Source organism: Oncorhynchus gorbuscha, linkage group LG12, assembly GCF_021184085.1.
Source record: "Oncorhynchus gorbuscha isolate QuinsamMale2020 ecotype Even-year linkage group LG12, OgorEven_v1.0, whole genome shotgun sequence".
NCBI lineage: Eukaryota > Metazoa > Chordata > Actinopteri > Salmoniformes > Salmonidae > Oncorhynchus > Oncorhynchus gorbuscha.
In genome coordinates this window covers 37118642-37139561 of record NC_060184.1, presented here as the reverse complement: position 1 = coordinate 37139561, position 20920 = coordinate 37118642, and the positions used below count along the sequence as shown (strand labels likewise).

Here is a 20920-nt window from a genome sequence, read left to right as displayed (position 1 = left end):
TGGGGGATGAATTACTTGTGTTTCATCAGAGCAACTGGAGCGCATCGAAGAGGGAATGGACCAAATCAATAAGGACATGAAGGATGCAGAAAAGAATTTGAACGATCTCGGAAAATTCTGTGGTATTTGCTCCTGCCCATGTAACAAGTAGGTGATGCCTGCCTGCCTGCCTGCCTGCCTGCCTGCCTGCCTGCCTGCCTGCCTGCCTGCCTGCCTGCCTGCCTGCCTGCCTGCCTGCCTGCCTGCCTGCCTGCCTGCCTGCCTGCCTGCCTGCCATTAACCAAGGTGGAAGTGACATCATAGTGGCCAGCAGTGCGTTAGTCTGATCAAGCTCTAACCAGACTGACTCCTCCCCTCAATCCTCTGATCCTCTCGTAAGACCTCTTGACACACACTCACACATACACATACAGTACCAGTCAAAAGTTTGGACACCTACTCATTCCAGGGTTTTTCTTTATTGTTACTATTTTCGACATTGTAGAATAATAGTGAAGACATCAAAACTATGAAATAACACATGGAATTATGTAGTAACCAAAAAAGTGTTACATTTATTTTATATTTGAGATTTGTCAAAGTAGCCACCATTTGCCTTAATGACAGCTTTGCACACTCTTGGCATTCTCTCAACCAGCTGCATAAGGTACCTGGAATGCATTTCAATTAACAGGTGTGCCTTGTTAAAAGTTAATTTGTGGAATTTCTTTCCTTTTTAATGCGTTTGAGCCAATCAGTTGAAGATATCCCTATTTGGTAAAAGACCAATTCTATATTTTGGCAAGAGCAGCTCAAATAAGCAAAGAGAAACGACAGTCCATCATTACCTTAACAAATGAAGGTAATTCAATCCGGAAAATTTCCAGAACTTTGAAAGTTTCATCAAGTGCAGTCGCAAAAACCATCAAGCGATATGATGAAACTGGCTCTTATGAAGACCGCCACAGGAAAAGAAGAACCAGAGTTACCTTTGCTGCAGAGGATACGTTCATTAGAGTCTCAGAAATGGGCAATTAACTGCACCTCAGATTGCAGCCCAAATTAATGCTTTGCAGAGTTCAAGTAACAGACACATCTCAACATCATCTGTTCAGAGGAGACTGTGTGAATTAAGCCTTCGTGGTCAAATTGCTGCAAAGAAACCACTACTAAAGGACACCAATAAGAACAATTATTGGCCTCCTTTGACCAAGAAGGAGAGTGTAGGAGTGCTGCATCAAATGACCTGGCCTCCACAATCACCTGACCTCAACACAATTGAGATGGTTTGGGATGAGTTGGACCGCAGAGTGGAGGAAAAGCAGCCAACAACTCTTTCAAGACTGTTGGGAAAGCATTCCAGGTGACTACCTCATGAAGCTGGTTGAGAGAATGCCAACAGTGTGCAAAGCTGTCATCAAGGCAAAGTATGGCTACTTTGAAGATCTAAAATCAAAATACATTTTTATTTGTTTAACACTTTTTTTGTTACTACATGATTCCATATGTGTTATTTCACAGTTATGATGTCTTCACTATTATTCTACAATGTAGTAAATAGTACAAATAAAGACAAACCCTTGAATAAGTAGGTGTGTCTCACACACACACACACACACACACACACACACACACACACACACACACACACGCGCGCACACACGCACACACATACATACACACATACATACATACATACATACATACATACATACATACATACATACATACATACATACATACATACATACATACATACATACATACATACATACATACATACATACATACATACAGTGGTGACTGACAGGAGCCTCAGGTGTCATGCTGGTAAAAGAGGACCCAAAAGCGACTTAACAGAAACAGAGTTTAATAATGTTCAAAACGGAATAACTGACATCCTCTAGATTTGTAGAGGGGAAAACAACTGGAGAAGCGGCCACAGACTGCAGGTCGCTTCGGGTAGGCGCAGGCCGTAGTCGACTGAGACACCTGCTCACACGCAGCGTCTGATGAAGGCACAAAACACGACAGGACAGGGTGATACACAATCACGGCAAAAAACACGACAGGACAGGGCGAAACGCAATCACAACATGGTGAATACAATACGAGGAACCGACGGAACAGGAACGGATCACAAAGGAATAAATAGGGAGTCTAATCAGGGAAAGGATCGGGAACAGGTGTGGGAAGACTAAATGATGATTAGGGGAATAGGAACAGCTGGGAGCAGGAACGGAACGACAGAGAGAAGAGAGAGCGAGAGAGTGAGAGAGGGAGGGGGAGAGAGAAGGATAGAACCAAACAAGACCAGCAGAGGGAAACGAATAGCATGGGGAGCACAGGGACAAGACATGACAATAAATGACAAACATGACAGTACCCCCCACTCACCGAGCGCCTCCTGGCGCACTCGAGGAGGAATCCTGGCGGCAACGGAGGAAATCATCGATGAGCGAACGGTCCAGCACGTCCCCGAGACGGAACCCAACTCCTCTCCTCAGGACCGTAACCCTCCCAATCCACTAGGTATTGGTGACCCCGTCCCCGAGAACGCATGTCCATAATTTTATGTACCTTGTAAATAGGTGCGCTCTCGACAAGGACGGGAGGGGGAGGGAAGACGAACGGGGGTGCGAAGAAAGGGCTTAACACAGGAGACATGGAAGACAGGATGGACGCGACGAAGATGTCGCGGAAGAAGCAGTCGCACAGCGACAGGATTGACGACCTGGGAGACACGGAACGGACCAATGAACATGGAGTCAACTTACGAGAAGCTGTCGTAAGAGGAAGGTTGCGAGTGGAAAGCCACACTCTCTGGCCGCAACAATACCTTGGACTCTTAATCCTGCGTTTATTGGCGGCTCTCACCGTCTGTGCCCTGTAACGGCAAAGTGCAGACCTCACCCTCCTCCAGGTGCGCTCACAACGTTGGACAAACGCTAGAGCGGAGGGAACGCTGGACTCGGCAAGCTGGGATGAGAACAGAGGAGGCTGGTAACCCAGACTACTCTGAAACGGAGATAACCCGGTAGCAGACGAAGGAAGCGAATTGTGAGCGTATTCTGCCCAGGGGAGCTGTTCTGCCCAAGACGCAGGGTTTCTGAAAGAAAGGCTGCGTAGTATGCGACCAATCGTCTGATTGGCCCTCTCTGCTTGACCGTTAGACTGGGGATGAAACCCGGAAGAGAGACTGACGGACGCACCAATCAAACGACAGAACTCCCTCCAAAACTGTGACGTGAATTGCGGACCTCTGTCTGAAACGGCGTCTAACGGGAGGCCATGAATTCTGAATACATTCTCAATAATGATTTGTGCCGTCTCCTTAGCGGAAGGAAGTTTAGCGAGGGGAATGAAATGTGCCGCCTTAGAGAACCTATCGACAACCGTCAGAATCACAGTCTTCCCGCAGACAAAGGCAGACCGGTAATGAAGTCTAAGGCAATGTGAGACCATGGTCGAGAAGGAATGGGGAGCGGTCTGAGACGACCGGCAGGAGGGGAGTTACCCGACTTAGTCTGCGCGCAGTCCGAACAGGCAGCCACGAAACGGCGCGTGTCACGCTCCTGAGTCGGCCACCAAAAGCGCTGGCGAATAGACGCAAGAGTGCCTCGAACACCGGGATGACCCGCTAACTTGGCAGAGTGAGCCCACTGAAGAACAGCCAGACGAGTGGAAACAGGAACGAAAAGGAGGTTACTAGGACAAGCGCGCGGCGACGCAGTGTGCGTGAGTGCTTGCTTAACCTGTCTTTCAATTCCCCAGACTGTTAACCCGACAACACGCCCATAAGGAAGAATCCCTCGGGATCAGTAGAAGCCACAGAAGAACTAAACAGACGGGATAAGGCATCAGGCTTGGTGTTCTTGCTACCCGGACGGTAAGAAATCACAAACTCGAAACGAGCGAAAAACAACGCCCAACGAGCTTGACGGGCATTAAGTCGTTTGGCAGAACGGATGTACTCAAGGTTCTTATGGTCTGTCCAAACGACAAAAGGAACGGTCGCCCTCCAACCACTGTCGCCATTCGCCTAGGGCTAAGCGGATGGCGAGCAGTTCACGGTTACCCACATCATAGTTGCGCTCAGATGGCGACAGGCGATGAGAAAAATAAGCGCAAGGATGAACCTTATCGTCAGACTGGAAGCGCTGGGATAGAATGGCTCCCACGCCTACCTCTGAAGCGTCAACCTCGACAATGAATTGTCTAGTGACGTCAGGAGTAACGAGGATAGGAGCGGACGTAAAACGTTCTTTTTAGAAGATCAAAAGCTCCCTGGGCGGAACCGGACCACTTAAAACACGTCTTGACAGAAGTAAGAGCTGTGAGAGGGGCAGCAACTTGACCGAAATTACGAATGAAACGCCGATAGAAATTAGCGAAACCTAAAAAGCGCTGCAACTCGACACGTGACCTTGGAACGGGCCAATCACTGACAGCTTGGACCTTAGCGGAATCCATCTGAATGCCTTCAGCGGAAATAACGGAACCGAGAAAAGTAACGGAGGAGACATGAAAAGAGCACTTCTCAGCCTTTACGTAGAGACAATTCTCTAAAAGGCGCTGTAGAACACGTCGAACGTGCTGAACATGAATCTCGAGTGACGGAGAAAAAATCAGGATATCGTCAAGATAGACAAAAACAAAAATGTTCAGCATGTCTCTCAGAACATCATTAACTAATGCCTGAAAAACAGCTGGCGCATTGGCGAGACCGAACGGCAGAACCCGGTACTCAAAATGCCCTAACGGAGTATTAAACGCCGTTTCCACTCGTCCCCCTCTCTGATGCGCACGAGATGGTAAGCGTTACGAAGGTCCAACTTAGTAAAGCACCTGGCTCCCTGCAGAATCTCGAAGGCTGATGACATAAGGGGAAGCGGATAACGATTCTTAACCGTTATGTCATTCAGCCCTCGATAATCCACGCAGGGGCGCAGAGTACCGTCCTTCTTCTTAACAAAAAGAACCCCGCCCCGGCCGGAGAGGAAGAAGGCACTATGGTACCGGCGTCAAGAGACACAGACAAATAATCCTCGAGAGCCTTACGTTCGGGAGCCGACAGAGAGTATAGTCTACCTCGAGGAGGAGTGGTCCCCGGAAGGAGATCAATACTACAATCATACGACCGGTGAGGAGGAAGGGAGTTGGCTCGGGACCGACTGAAGACCGTGCGCAGATCATGATATTCCTCCGGCACTCCTGTCAAATCGCCAGGTTCCTCCTGAGAAGTAGGGACGGAAGAAATGGGAGGGATGGCAGACATTAAACACTTCACATGACAAGAAACGTTCCAGGATAGGATAGAATTACTAGACCAATTAATAGAAGGATTATGACATACAAGCCAGGGGTGACCCAAAACAACAGGTGTAAACGGTGAACGGAAAATCAAAAAAGACATAGTCTCACTGTGGTTACCAGATACTGTGAGAGTTAAAGGTAGTGTCTCAAATTTGATACTGGGAAGATGACTACCATCTAAGGCAAACATGGGCGTAAGCCTGTCTAACGGTCTGAAAGGAATGTTATGTTTCCGAGCCCATGCTTCGTCCATGAAACAACCCTCAGCCCCAGAGTCAATCAAAGCACTGCATGTAGCACCCGAACCGGTCCAGCGTAGATGGACCGACATAGTAGTACAAGATCTAGATGAAGGGACCTGAGTAGTAGCGCTCACCAGTAGCCCTCCGCTTACTGATGGGCTCTGGCCTTTACTGGACATGAAATAACAAAATGTCCAGCAACTCCGCAATAGAGGCACAGGCGGTTGGTGATCCTCTGTTCCCTCTCCTTATTCGAGATGCGAATCCCTCCCAGCTGCATGGGCTCAGTCTCAAAGCCAGAGGAGGGAGATGGTTGCGATGCGGAGCAGGGAAACACCGTTGATGCGAGCTCTCTTCCACGAGCCCGGTGACGAAGATCTACCCGTCGTTCTATGCGGATGGCGAGAGCAATCAAAGAGTCCACATCTGAAGGAACCTCCCGGGAGAGAATCTCATCCTTAACCGCTGCGTGGAGTCCCTCCAGAAAACGAGCGAGCAGCGCCGGCTCGTTCCACTCACTAGAGGCAGCAAGAGTGCGAAACTCAATGGAATAATCCGTTATGGACCGTTCACCTTGGCATAAGGAAGCCAGGGCCCTAGAAGCCTCCTCACCAAAAAAACTGAACGGTCAAAAACCCGAATCATCTCCTCTTTAAAGTTCTGGAATCTGTTAGAGCAATCAGCCCTTGCCTCCCAGATAGCTGTGCCCCATTCTCGAGCCCGGCCAGTAAGGAGTGAAATGACGTAAGCAACCCGAGCTCTCTCTCTAGAGTATGTGTGGGGTTGGAGAGAGAACACAATCTCACACTGCGTGAGAAAGGAGCGGCACTCAGTGGGCTGCCCGGAGTAGCAAGGTGGGTTATTAACCCTGGGTTCTGGAGGCTCGGCAGGCCAGGGAGTAACAGGTGGCACGAGACGTAGACTCTGGAACTGTCCAGAGAGGTCGGAAACCTGAGCGGCCAGGTTCTCCACGGCATGGCGAGCAGCAGACAATTCCTGCTCGTGTCTGCCGAGCATGGCTCCTGGAACTCGACGGCAGTGTAACGAGCGTCTGAAGTCGCTGGGTCCATTCCTTGGTCGGTTCCTTCTGTCATGCTGGTAAAAGAGGACCCAAAAGCGACTTAACAGAAACAGAGTTTAATAATGTTCAAAACGGAATAACTGACATCCTCTAGATTTGTAGAGGGAAAACAACTGGAGAAGCGGCCACAGACTGCAGGTCGCTTCGGGTAGGCGCAGGCCGTAGTCGACTGAGACACCTGCTCACACGCAGCGTCTGATGAAGGCACAAAACACGACAGGACAGGGTGATACACAATCACGGCAAAAAACACGACAGGACAGGGCGAAACGCAATCACAACATGGTGAATACAATACGAGGAACCGACGGAACAGGAACGGATCACAAAGGAATAAATAGGGAGTCTAATCAGGGGAAAGGATCGGGAACAGGTGTGGGAAGACTAAATGATGATTAGGGGAATAGGAACAGCTGGGAGCAGGAACGGAACGACAGAGAGAAGAGAGAGCGAGAGAGTGAGAGAGGGAGGGGGAGAGAGAAGGATAGAACCAAACAAGACCAGCAGAGGGAAACGAATAGCATGGGGAGCACAGGGACAAGACATGACAATAAATGACAAACATGACATCAGGTCCTCATGGGTCTCACTCTGGTAATAATCCGGACAGGCCTCCTAGACATATCCCAGAATATATATTGTGGAATCCCCAGACTCGGCTTGGGAGCTTCCCACAGGCCCATCTGTCACAGCCAACAATCAACAAAGGTGTGAGAACCGTGTATGGAGGTTTTCAACCCCTTAACAACGCAGTGTTAGCTTATACAGCATGTAGACAATATTGGAGTTCTCCTCAACAGCATAATAGCCAAGCTGAATACTGCCCACAAATGTCCAAACACTTGCTGTCCCTAATTATTAATGCTAGACAGACAGCAGAGACTTTCTATGGCCCCTGAACACACCAACCTACCAAAAGTCTTGACTCCTGTCCTTCTATAGATTAGGCCAAAACTCATCAGCAGGGGCTTCTCCAGGCACCTTCCTCCAAGCACCCTTCTCCAAGCACCCTTCTCCAAACACCCTTCTCCAAACACCATATTCTAAGTGCCATTCTCCAAGATCCCTTCTCGTCCAAGCAAACGTATCGTCACGTAACAGTACCATTCTCCTCCCTCCTCTTGCCGGACTATCAAAGCCACTGTAGTCACTATTACTTTCATAGCCACTTTTGTTACTATTACTTTCATAGCCACTATAGTTACTATTACTTTCATAGCCACTATAGTTTCGATCTAAGTCACTATAAGATTCCAGGACTGCTTGTCAGTTTTCTTCATCTGCATGTAAATACGACATGCAGACACCCAAATAACCTGAGATCTGCAGAACAGATCAGTAACTGCACGTCATGCAGACAGATCTCAGTCTCTCTCCCTGCAACTGTGAACTCTGCACACCCAACCCACGAATGACTACTGACTGGAATGACTGGAGAGCATGACCATTGAATGCCATTCATGCTGATGATGCAGCTCATATTAATGGTACACATGTTGAAAAAATGATGCTGATGATGATGATGATCATGATGAACTCCTGTTACTTGTCATATAATTGGGTACTAAATTGGGTCCCATTAATTTGCCACTATTATGGTAGTGATTGGAAAAAATGAGAATAAGGGATTATCAGTAATTGTGATAATAATAAACATAAAATAACATTAATATTTAATCAAATCAAATGTTATTGGTCACATACATGTGTTTAGCACATGTTATTGTGGGTGTAGCAAAATCATTGTGTTTCTAGCTCCGACAGTGCAGTAATATCTAACAAGTAATATCTAACAACAGTGCAGTAATATCTAAGAAGTAATATCCAACAACAGTGCAGTAATATCTAACAAGTAATATCCAACAACAGTGCAGTAATATCTAAGAAGTAACATCCAACAACAGTGCAGTAATATCTAAGAAGTAACATCCAACAACAGTACAGTAATATCTAAGAAGTAATATCTAACAACGTGCAGTAATATCTAAGAAGTAACATCCAACAACAGTGCAGTAATATCTAAGAAGTAATATCTAACAACAGTGCAGTAATATCTAACAAGTAATATCTAACAACAGTGCAGTAATATCTAACAAGTAATATCTAACAACAGTGCAGTAATATCTAAGAAGTAATATCTAACAACAGTGCAGTAATATCTAACAAGTAATATCCAACAACAGTGCAGTAATATCTAACAAGTAATATCTAACAACAGTGCAGTAATATCTAACAAGTAATATCTAACAACAGTGCAGTAATATCTAACAAGTAATATCCAACAACAGTGCAGTAATATCTAAGAAGTAACATCCAACAACAGTGCAGTAATATCTAAGAAGTAACATCCAACAACAGTGCAGTAATATCTAACAACAGTGCAGTAATATCTAACAAGTAATATCTAACAAGTAATATCTAACAAGTAATATCTAACAACAGTGCAGTAATATCTAAGAAGTAACATCCAACAACAGTGCAGTAATATCTAAGAAGTAATATCCAACAACAGTGCAGTAATATCTAACAAGTAATATCTAACAAGTAATATCTAACAACAGTGCAGTAATATCTAAGAAGTAATATCTAACAACAGTGCAGTAATATCTAAGAAGTAATATCCAACAACAGTGCAGTAATATCTAACAAGTAATATCTAACAAGTAATATCCAACAACAGTGCAGTAATATCTAAGAAGTAATATCCAACAACAGTGCAGTAATATCTAACAAGTAATATCTAACAAGTAATATCTAACAAGTAATATCTAACAACAGTGCAGTAATATCTAAGAAGTAACATCCAACAACAGTGCAGTAATATCTAAGAAGTAATATCCAACAACAGTGCAGTAATATCTAACAACAGTGCAGTAATATCTAACAAGTAATATCTAACAAGTAATATCTAACAACAGTGCAGTAATATCTAAGAAGTAACATCCAACAACAGTGCAGTAATATCTAAGAAGTAATATCCAACAACAGTGCAGTAATATCTAACAACAGTGCAGTAATATCTAACAAGTAATATCTAACAAGTAATATCCAACAACAGTGCAGTAATATCTAAGAAGTAATATCCAACAACAGTGCAGTAATATCTAACAAGTAATATCTAACAAGTAATATCTAACAAGTAATATCTAACAACAGTGCAGTAATATCTAAGAAGTAACATCCAACAACAGTGCAGTAATATCTAAGAAGTAACATCCAACAACAGTGCAGTAATATCTAAGAAGTAATATCTAACAACAGTGCAGTAATATCTAACAACAGTGCAGTAATATCTAACAAGTAATATCTAACAAGTAATATCTAACAAGTAATATCTAACAACAGTGCAGTAATATCTAAGAAGTAACATCCAACAACAGTGCAGTAATATCTAAGAAGTAATATCCAACAACAGTGCAGTAATATCTAACAAGTAATATCTAACAAGTAATATCTAACAACAGTGCAGTAATATCTAAGAAGTAATATCCAACAACAGTGCAGTAATATCTAACAAGTAATATCTAACAAGTAATATCCAACAACAGTGCAGTAATATCTAAGAAGTAATATCCAACAACAGTGCAGTAATATCTAAGAAGTAATATCCAACAACAGTGCAGTAATATCTAACAAGTAATATCTAACAAGTAATATCTAACAACAGTGCAGTAATATCTAACAAGTAATATCCAACAACAGTGCAGTAATATCTAACAAGTAATATCCAACAACAGTGCAGTAATATCTAAGAAGTAATATCCAACAACAGTGCAGTAATATCTAACAAGTAATATCTAACAAGTAATATCTAACAACAGTGCAGTAATATCTAACAAGTAATATCCAACAACAGTGCAGTAATATCTAAGAAGTAATATCCAACAACAGTGCAGTAATATCTAACAAGTAATATCCAACAACAGTGCAGTAATATCTAACAAGTAATATCTAACAAGTAATATCCAACAACAGTGCAATAATATCTAACAAGTAATATCTAACAACAGTGCAGTAATATCTAACAAGTAATATCTAACAACAGTGCAGTAATATCTAACAAGTAATATCCAACAACAGTGCAGTAATATCTAACAAGTAATATCTAACGAGTAATGTCTAACAGTTTCACAACATATACACAATGCACACAAATCTAAGTAAAGGAATGGAATTAAGAATATATAAATATATTGATGAGCAATGCCAGAGCGGCATAGACTAAGGTAAAACAGAATAGAATGGAATTATATATACATATGAGATGAATAGTGCAAAATATATAAACATTATTAAAGTGACTAGTGTTCCATTTATTAAAGTGGCCAGTTTTTTCAAGTTTATGTATATAGGCAGGAGCCTCTAATGTGCTGATGGCTATTTAACAGTCTGATGCCCTTGAGATAGAAGCTGTTATTCAGTCTCCTGGTCCCAGATGCAAACAGTTATAATAGGCTACTAAAACCAAATGACTATTCTAAAAACGAGTGGATACCACGCTGCATTGCCTATGCAGTAGCCTACCGCCACTCCCACAGCGCACTGTGGCAACTGTGTGCCCCCTTCTTCCCATGCAGCCCCGGGGAAGCAGCGCAGATCTAGGTCAGCCAGATCATATATACTGTAGGCAAGATACCCTGTTGACTGAAACCCGGGGCTTCGTTCTAGATATCTAGATCTATACTGGAGACAAGAACTCGATCCACTAGATTTAACCTGTATTGTAGGTCTCTTTTCTTATTCCTCATCCAACCATATCCAACTTAATGTATTTCACTAGTAGGATTATTGGGACTATGAGCCTGTGGGTCAAAGGGTTAGTTAACCCTGATGAGGTGTCTCTCTTGTTGTCTGATTGACATCATATCCAAGTACAGTAGGTAGAGCTCTAAGTCCATGGAGGGTATACGGTATGTTACTAAAACAGATTCACTCTGATCAGGGGACTTGGGAGTTTCTCACTTAAAAAACTTTTTTACCTCATAAAACGAGAGAGTGATAGAGAAATGCAAATGGCACATCGAAGGAATTGGATAACCTAACTGTTGCATGTAAAACAAATTGTATTACATAACTGAGTCAAGTGAATGTAGGAAGAGAGGAGCGTCGCCAGTGTGCCTGACGGTGTGTGTTTTACCACAGTGGTCTGTGTAATCATCGCCTCAGTCCATTTCTATAAATACTAGCTCAGTGGGAGGGGTCAGAATCAGCCATCTTCTCCATCGTCTGATAAAACAAGAAATCTACCCTCCTCAAGCTTCGAGGTTACAGAAAGGCTTAATCCAACCAAGCCATTTGGTTACTTAGAGGAAATACAGGCATGGTTTTAGGGAGAGGAAAGAAAGAGAAGTCAAGATAGACATTATAACTCAGGGTCCTCTTATGCTCCGTGTTGAATGTTATTCAAATTAATAATTGCATACAAAACACAGTATGACATACATTTCACACAGACAGACAGTTGGTGTGATGGTGGTTCATATTTTGACAACTGCAGTGTACTTGTAGACTCATTAAAAGGAGCCTGAAGCATAGACTCGCCCAGGGCCTCCTAAGCCACCATAGAAGCTGACTGTCATATTAAGATCTTTGTCAGACAGAGTACATAGCAAATCTAAATACAGCTACATAATTTGTTTTGAATTAATCTTGGTTAACCTGCTAATAATTAACCTACTACTAATAATATTACATTTAATTTATCAAGGGCATTTCTTGCACTCAAGGCACTACAGGTACTGCATAAATATTACTTACCCCCTTAAATAGAGGAAGCCAACATTTTGTCAAAGACCTCATCATCTGACCAAGAATGCCTTAATAATGCACTGTTCACTGATCGACCTTAAAGGGATACTTCCTGGTTTGATAATCTATTTCCCAGAGTCATATCCAACTCGTGGATACCATTTGTATGCCTCTGTGTGGAGTTTGAATGAAGTCGCTAATGAACATTAGTGCAAATGCTAACTAGCATTAGCACAATGACTGGATGTCTATGGTAACTGCTAGCATGCTAGTAGATACCATAGACATCCAGTCATTGCCAACATCTCAAAGTATCCCTTTAACACTACCTGATATTTTTATTTTTTATTTAACTAGGCAGCCACTTAAGAACAAATTCTTATTTACAATGATGGCCTGCCGGGGAAAATTGGGTTAACTGCCTTGTTCAGGAGCAGAACGACAGATTTATACCTTGTCAGCTCGGGGATATGACCCAGCAACCTTTCAGTTACTGGCGCAACGTTCTAACCACTAGGCCACCTTCCACCCCAAAATAACATATCCTAGATAGATTCACGACGTGAACAAAATACTTGACATTAAAAAAAGAAGTGTACTCTTGTTATGTCCCTCTGCTTCGTTTTCTTTTCCAGTTCTTCCCCAAACTATGTGGCAGTCCAGTCCTGTTATTCTATGTTGTCTTGTCTGTCAAACCCTTGTCTCTCTGTTCTGTGTCACATGTAGCCACCCTATTCCCAAAAGTAGTGGATGTGTGTTGGGAATAGGGTGGCATTTCAGATGCAACCTGGGAGATACCATTGTGAGGGGGGAGAAGGGGTGGGGCATTTCAATGTGAAGGAATGCTTTGGGGAGGGTGGAAAAAAATGAGTTATCCCAACTGTTGTTTACAAAATGCATGTAAATACTTAAGAGGTCAAATTTTTCAGCTGGGAAAAGGTATGTGTCTCAGCATACTAAACTTGCCTGAGTACAGTGTGTTATATACCATTGAGATATGACATCGCATCACACTAACAATGTTAAGACTGGAGAATGAAGGAATGACCAAACCCATGCCTGCTTTCTCTGCTTTGCTTGGTTGGTCTGTTGTCTTTGACTTGTTTCTCATATTTCTATGTGGTGGATTAATGCATGATGATACAACTAGACCTGATAGATAATATATCTAGTAGTGATTAAGCTTCACCCTCCTCTTCCTCGATCCCCCCAGGATGAAGAGTGGCGGCAGCAAGGCTTGGGGGAACAATCAGGATGGGGTGGTGGCCAGCCAGCCTGCCCGTGTGGTGGACGACCGCGAACAGATGGCCATCAGTGGAGGATTTGTTCGCAGGTGATGGAGGGGGCCATGGAGGGACCGGGTGGGTTGGTGGTTAATGTAGGGGGCAGGTGAGGGAGGGGTTCGTGGAGGGACTGGGTGGGTTGGTGGTTAATGTAGGGGGCAGGTGAGGGAGGGGTTCGTGGAGGGACCGGGTGGGTTGGTGGTTAATGTAGGGGGCAGGTGAGGGAGGGGTTCGTGGAGGGACCGGGGGTTGGTGGTTAATGTGGTGAGGGACGTGGAGGAACCGGGTGGGTTGGTGGTTAATGTAGGGGGCAGGTGAGGGAGGGGTTCGTGGAGGGACCGGGTGGGTTGGTGGTTAATGTAGGGGGCAGGTGAGGGAGGGGTTCGTGGAGGGACCGGGTGGGTTGGTGGTTAATGTAGGGGGCAGGTGAGGAAGGGGTTCGTGGAGGGACCGGGTGGGTTGGTGGTTAATGTAGGGGGCAGGTGAGGGAGGGGTTCGTGGAGGGACCGGGTGGGTTGGTGGTTAATGTAGGGGGCAGGTGAGGGAGGGGTTCGTGGATGGACCGGGTGGGTTGGTGGTTAATGTAGGGGGCAGGTGAGGGAGGGGTTCGTTGAGGGACCGGGTGGGTTGGTGGTTAATGTAGGGGGCAGGTGAGGGAGGGGTTTGTGGAGGGACCGGGTGGGTTGGTGGTTATTGTAGGGGCAGGTGAGGGAGGGGTTCGTGGAGGGACCGGGTGGGTTGGTGGTTAATGTAGGGGGCAGGTGAGGGGGGTTCGTGGAGGGACCGGGTGGGTTGGTGGTTATTGTAGGGGGCAGGTGAGGGAGGGGTTCGTGGAGGGACCGGGTGGGTTGGTGGTTAATGTAGGGGGCAGGTGAGGGAGGGGTTCGTGGAGGGACTGGGTGGGTTGGTGGTTAATGTAGGGGCAGGTTAGGGAGGGGTTCGTGGAGGGACTGGGTGGGTTGGTGGTTAATGTAGGGGGCAGGTTAGGGAGGGGTTCGTGGAGGGACCGGGTGGGTTGGTGGTTATTGTAGGGGGCAGGTTAGGGAGGGGTTCGTGGAAGGACCGGGTGGGTTGGTGGTTAAAGTAGGGGGAGGTGAGGGAGGGGTTCGTTGAGGGACCGGGTGGGTTGGTGGTTAATGTAGGGGGAGGTGAGGGAGGGTTCGAGGGACCGGGTGAGTTGGAGGTTAACGTAGGGGGCAGGTTAGGAGGGGTTCGTGGAGGGACCGGGTGGGTTGGTGGTTAATGTAGGGGGCAGGTGAGGGAGGGGTTCGTGGAAAGACCGGGTGGGTTGGTGGTTAATGTAGGGGGCAGTTGAGGGAGGGGGCCGTGGAGGGAACGGGTGGGCTGGTGGTTAATGTAGGGGGCAGGGATATTCAGTTGTTTGGGTTTGGGGGAGCTGTATGGAATGGAGAGTTTGATGGGAGGCGAAGGTCCCCAAAGGAGGAAAAATTAAAGGTATGACTATGTATGACTACCTTTATGAATTATATTATTTCATATGTAGTGTGTGGTCTTGATCTTCTGTCCTTGTGGGTACCTGAAATCCCCAAAAGTCCCCACAAGGATAGTAAAAGATGGAAAATTCTCCCTCGTGAGGACATTTCCCAAGTCCCAGCGAGGACAAAGGCTATTTTAAGCTTAGGGGTTAGGTTTGTGGTTAGAGTTACAATTAGGGTTAGGCATTAGCGAAAATTGGATTTTGAATGGAAATTAATTTTACATGTCAAAAAGGATAGAAAAACGTGTGTGTGTGTGTGTGTGTGTGTGTGTGTGTGTGTGTGTGTGTGTGTGTGTGTGTGTGTGTGTGTGTGTGTGTGTGTGTGTGTGTGTGTGTGTGTGTGTGTGTGTGTGTGTGTGTGTGTGTGTGTGTGTGTGTGTGTGTGTGTGTGTGTGTGTGTGAGCGAGCGAGCGAGTATGACTGCGTGTTTGTTTGGATGCATGCAAGCCTAATTCAGTTTCTAAACCACAGGGTAACAGATGATGCCCGGGAAAATGAGATGGATGAGAACCTGGAACAGGTGGGAGGAATCATCGGTAACCTGCGTCACATGGCCCTGGATATGGGCAATGAGATCGACACCCAGAATCGACAGATCGACAGGATCATGGAGAAGGTACTGCCCTTAGTCCTCTATTGGTCCTTTATTTGTCCTGTATCGGTCCTGTGTTGGTCCTCCATTGGTCCTCCATTGGTCCTCTATTTGTCCTCTGTTGGGAAAGGGGATACCTAGGCAGTTGCACAATTGAATGAATTCAACTGAAATGTGTCTTCCGCATTTAACCCAACTCCTCTGAATCAGAGAAGTACGGGGCCTGTCTTAATCGATGTCCACCTCTGTATTGGTCCTCTATTGGTCTTTTATTGTCTATATGCTATTATTAGGAGTTGTTGTTCAAATATTTGTTGACATCACATGACAACCGAGACTCAATAGCCTCACATCTCAAAGTGCCATTATCTACGTATATTATCTGCAAAATGTTCCAAGAGAAAACAAACAGAACCACAAATAACTCGTGTTTTTTCTCTTTCTCTTTCCTTTCCTTTCCTTTCCTTTCATTTTCCTTTCCTTTCCTTTCCTTTCCTTTCCTGTCCTTTCCTTTCCTTCTCCAGGCTGATTCTAACAAGACCAGGATTGACGAAGCCAACCAACGGGCCACTAAGATGCTGGGCAGTGGCTAAGCTCCCAGAGCATGTTGCTTTTCCCGCAATCGCAATTTATCGCAATTTATTGTCATGGTATTTACCTTCTAGGTTTGCACATGTGCACATATCACCTCCCCACATTGTAAATGTTGTTCTGTGTATCATTTGTCTGGCTTTTTCAATGATTGTCCTCGTAAAATGAAATATTTCTTATCCTCTGTATCATTCTTTCCAAAGATTGTATACAGTGCTGACTCGATGGCGCTAGTTCACTTGTGAAGTTTTTATTCTCTTTACCAAATATAGTAAATACAGGTAACTGCCAGAATAAAGGAAACACTTGAGTAGATTAGGGTTCTGGCGGCTCTGTTTTAGTGCATTTTCCTGGCATGATTTAGGTCCATTCAACCTCTTCGAGGGCAAGGTAAACAACAATAAATACACAGCCATTCTGAGAGATCACCTTCAACCTATGCTGAAGCATTTCTATTGTGATAGGAGTGGTCTCTTTCAGGATGACAATGCCCCCATCCACAGGGCACGGGTGGTCACTGAACGTTTTGATGAGCATGAAAATGAAATCAACCATATTCCATGGCCATCTCAGTCACCAGTTCTCAACCCAATTGAACACTGATGGGAGATTCTGGAGTGGCGCCTTGGACAGTGTTTTCAACCATCGTCAACAAAACAACAAATTACGGAATTTCTTGAGGAAGAATGGTGTCGCATCCCTCCAATAGAGTTCTGGACACTTGTAGAATCTACGCCAAGGCACACTGAAAATGTTCTGGTGGCTTGTGGTGGCCCAATGCCCTACTATGATACTTTATGATGGTGTTTCCTTTATTCTGACAGATACCTGTATATACTGTATAATGGTACACTGCTGTTTTCCTTGTCAGTATCTCAGTATTGTCAGTAAACTGTATCATTCCATCAGCTACTGTCATGCACCTTATTTTGATGGTGTCATGACAAATGAAGAAGAGGGAAAAAACACGATGATTACAAATTATAGTAAATTGAATGTCTTATACATAAAAGCGGTCTTAAAAATGTATACACTGAGTGTACAAAACATTAAGGACACCTTCTTAATATTGAGTTGCACCCCATTTTGCCCACAGAACAGCCTCCATTCACCAGGGCATGGACTCTGCAAGGTGTTGAAAGCGTTCCTCAAGGATGCTGATCAATGTTGATAATGCTTTCCACAGCTGTGTCAAGTTGGCTGGATGTCCTTTGGGTGGTGGACCATTCTTGATACACACGGGAAACTGTTGAGCATGAAAAATCCAGTGGCGCTGCCGTTCTCAACACACTCAAACCGGTGCCTCTGGCAACTACTACCATACCCAGTTCAATTTTATTGTCTTACCCATTCATCCTCTGAATGGCACACACACAATCCATGTCTCAATTGTCTCAAGGTTTAAACATCCTTCTTTAACCTGTCTCCTCCCCTTCACCTACACTGATTGAAGTGGATTTAACAAGTGACATCAATAAGGGATCATAGCTTTCAACTGGATTCACCTGGTCAGTCTATGTCATGGAAAGAGCAGGTGTTCCTAATGTTTTGTTCACTCATAATCAGTATTATGACACAGTTAAACGATCCATACTCTCCTGCAAGTTTGCAATAGTTCCACTATTTATATCAACATATATTTATAGACTATGACCATTGTACAATAATGCAAAATGATCTTCACGTGAAGAGATTATCGTGAAAAGAAAGGAACTGTTTTTTTTTATAAATTAATATGCAGTTCAGTGAAGATATTGAATATGTGCTGAAAGGTGGGGGACTAGTTGGGCACTGTATCATAGGTATTGGATGCTCTGGGGGAGAAAAAAAAAATGCCAAGCAAAGACTCGTATTTCTGAGAGACCTTACTTACTGCCTTGTGTTTGTTTAATCTCCCCGTGTGGTTTATTAATGGTAAGATAATAATGATACAAATAAATGAATATGATAGTAATAACACTCTGAAACAAAAAAATGACATACAAATGTTTTTTTTGTTTGCTTCTGTGTTTGTATAATGACGCAACACCAAATCGCTGAGATGAATGAATAAACACCTTCTCTGAACGACACCATAGATTCAATTGTGAGATTTGACGTCCTCAAAACGCATGTAGTATCACGACTCCCTTAGTATTCTGTCAGGTTCTGAAGTGGTGGAACATTTTGTAGCTAGCTGAATTGAGAAATAAAACCTATTCTCTGTGATTGGTCATGATGGATCTTTATTGCTCTTGTCGGCCAATGGCTTTGTCTATATAGACACACACCTGCTCATACAGTATATATATGTGTGTCTTCATCTGTCAGTCAGATTCACCACACTGACATATGACAACAACACAATATACAACCAAATGATGTATGAACATGAAATAAATACTGTATGTAAATTGAACAGTATATGTAATGACAACATTAACAATACCCAGTATATGTATACTGTGACTGACATTATACATGTAAATAAGACACATATTTGACGATACCATCCATCTTTTCAGTTTTCAGTTATGTATCTTTTCCAGTCCCCCCTCTGGCCGACCCTGTTGTTTTAAATTTGAGTTAAGTGCCTTGCTCAAGGGCACATCAGAATATTTTTCACGCCTCTTGGCTATATAGATAATAGTGTTTCATTTGGACATGGATCAGGATTCAGTATCTGGTGGGCCATTGGAAGGTCTCACTAGTAAGATGAATGCGATGGGGGCATTTCATAATTATGATACTTAACTGTATATTGTGAGATGCAGAGTAGGGGAATGGATGATCTCTGCATGTCTGGTCCCCACCGTGATGCATGGAGGAGGAGGTGTGATGGTGCTTTGCTGGTGACACTATCTGTGATTTATTTAGAGTTCAAGGCACAATTAACCAGCATGGCTACCACAGCATTCTGCAGTGATATGCCATCCTATCTGGTTTGCACTTAGTGGGACTATCATTTGATTTTCAACAGGACAATGACCCAAAACACACCTCTGGGCTGTGTGAGGGCTATTTAACCAAGAAGGAGAGTGATGGAGTGCTGCATCAAATGACCTGGCCTCCACAATCACCCGACCTCAACCTAATTGAGATGGTTTGGGATGAGTTGGACCGCAGAGTGAAGGAAAAGCTGCCAATAAGTGCTCAGCATATGTGGGAACTCTTTCAAGATGGTAATGCCTGGTGACTACCTCATGAAGCTGGTTGAGAGAATGCCAAGAGTGTGCAAAGCTGTCATCAAGGCAAAGTATGGCTACTTTGAAGAATCTAAAATCTAAAATATATTTTGATTTGTTCAACACTTTTTTGGTTACTACATGATTCCATATGTTATTTTATAGTGTTGATGTCTTCAATATTATTCTACAATGTAGAAAATAGTACAAATTAAGAAAAACCCTTGAATGAGTAGATGTGTCCAAACTGTATGTAAACTTCTGACTTCAACTGTACATATATCTGTATATATATAAACTCAGCAAAAAAAGAAACGTCCCTTTTTCAGGACACTGTCTTTCAAAGATAATTAGTTAAAATCCAAATAACTTCACAGATCTTCATTGTAAAGTGTTTAAACACTGCTTCTCATGCTTGTTCAATGAACCATAAACAATTAATGAACATGCACCTGTGGAACGGTCGTTAAGACACTAAAAGCTTACAGACGGTAGGCAATTAAGGTCACAGTTACGAAAACTTAGGACACAAAAAGAGGCCTTTCTACACATCCCAATTTACTCCTGATGTGCTGACCTTATTATTATTTGACCATGCTGGTCATTTATGAACATTTGAACATCTTGGCCATGTTCTGTTATAATCTCCACCCGGCACAGCCAGAAGAGGACTGGCCATTTGATTTCTAAAATCTACGAATAAATACTGTAAAATAAAGTGCTACCCACCAGGCCCCTTATCCCCTCACTGTGGATGCATCCCAAATGGGACCTTATTCACTATATAGTGCACTTCTTTTGACCATATGGGCCCTAGACAAAAGTAGTGCAGCAAATGGGGAATAGGGTGCTGTTTGAGATGCAGACAGTGTAATTTACATCTTGGATGCTCCCTGCATCGTGACTGTGGGTGGTGATCACTAAAACACAGCAAATTATAGGGTAATGTAGTTGTGATGTCTGGCTCTCATCCCACAATGCAGTAAGTCTGCCTGTTCAGAGGACATACAGCGAATAAGAGGGTTGAATGGCTGAAGTATACCATATGTGTGACTGTGTGTAATGGGGCTGTGTGGTTGTAAAATGGCTGTAATAAAATGGTATGTAAGGGGTGGGGTGTGTCTCGTCCCAGACAAGGACTGAGAACTGGCCTCTTCCCTGGAATCATATCTCCTTCACTGTTTAGCATCCCCCATATACTGTCTTTCACATAATCCCTCATCTCATGAATTCCTAGCTGGCTCTCTTTTTCTATCCCCCCCTCTCTCTCTCTCTCCTCTCCCCACAGTCTCTCTTGCTTCTAGTATTCACCCATCCCCACTGACACAGCAGACCAGACCAAAACATCACAAAAGCCTGCCTGCCTGCCTAGCCTTCTAGCACTCATTGTCATTTACAGTGGCTTTTACCCTCATTGTCATTTACA

The 20920-nt window shown here is 44.0% G+C and overlaps 1 protein-coding gene across 1 annotated transcript in view; it reads left to right on the top strand.

The window, feature by feature from the left end:
- The window catches only part of LOC123990965 (synaptosomal-associated protein 25-A), a 55335-nt gene extending 37600 nt beyond the window's left edge, over positions 1-17735 (top strand). The window contains exons 5-8 of the mRNA XM_046292027.1: positions 30-147; positions 13580-13699; positions 15619-15763; positions 16264-17735. Of these exons, the coding sequence (XP_046147983.1) occupies positions 30-147; positions 13580-13699; positions 15619-15763; positions 16264-16332 (452 nt within the window). The 3' untranslated portion in view covers positions 16333-17735. The remainder of the gene's footprint in view (positions 1-29; positions 148-13579; positions 13700-15618; positions 15764-16263) is intronic.
- The last annotated feature ends 3185 nt before the right edge of the window (positions 17736-20920 follow it).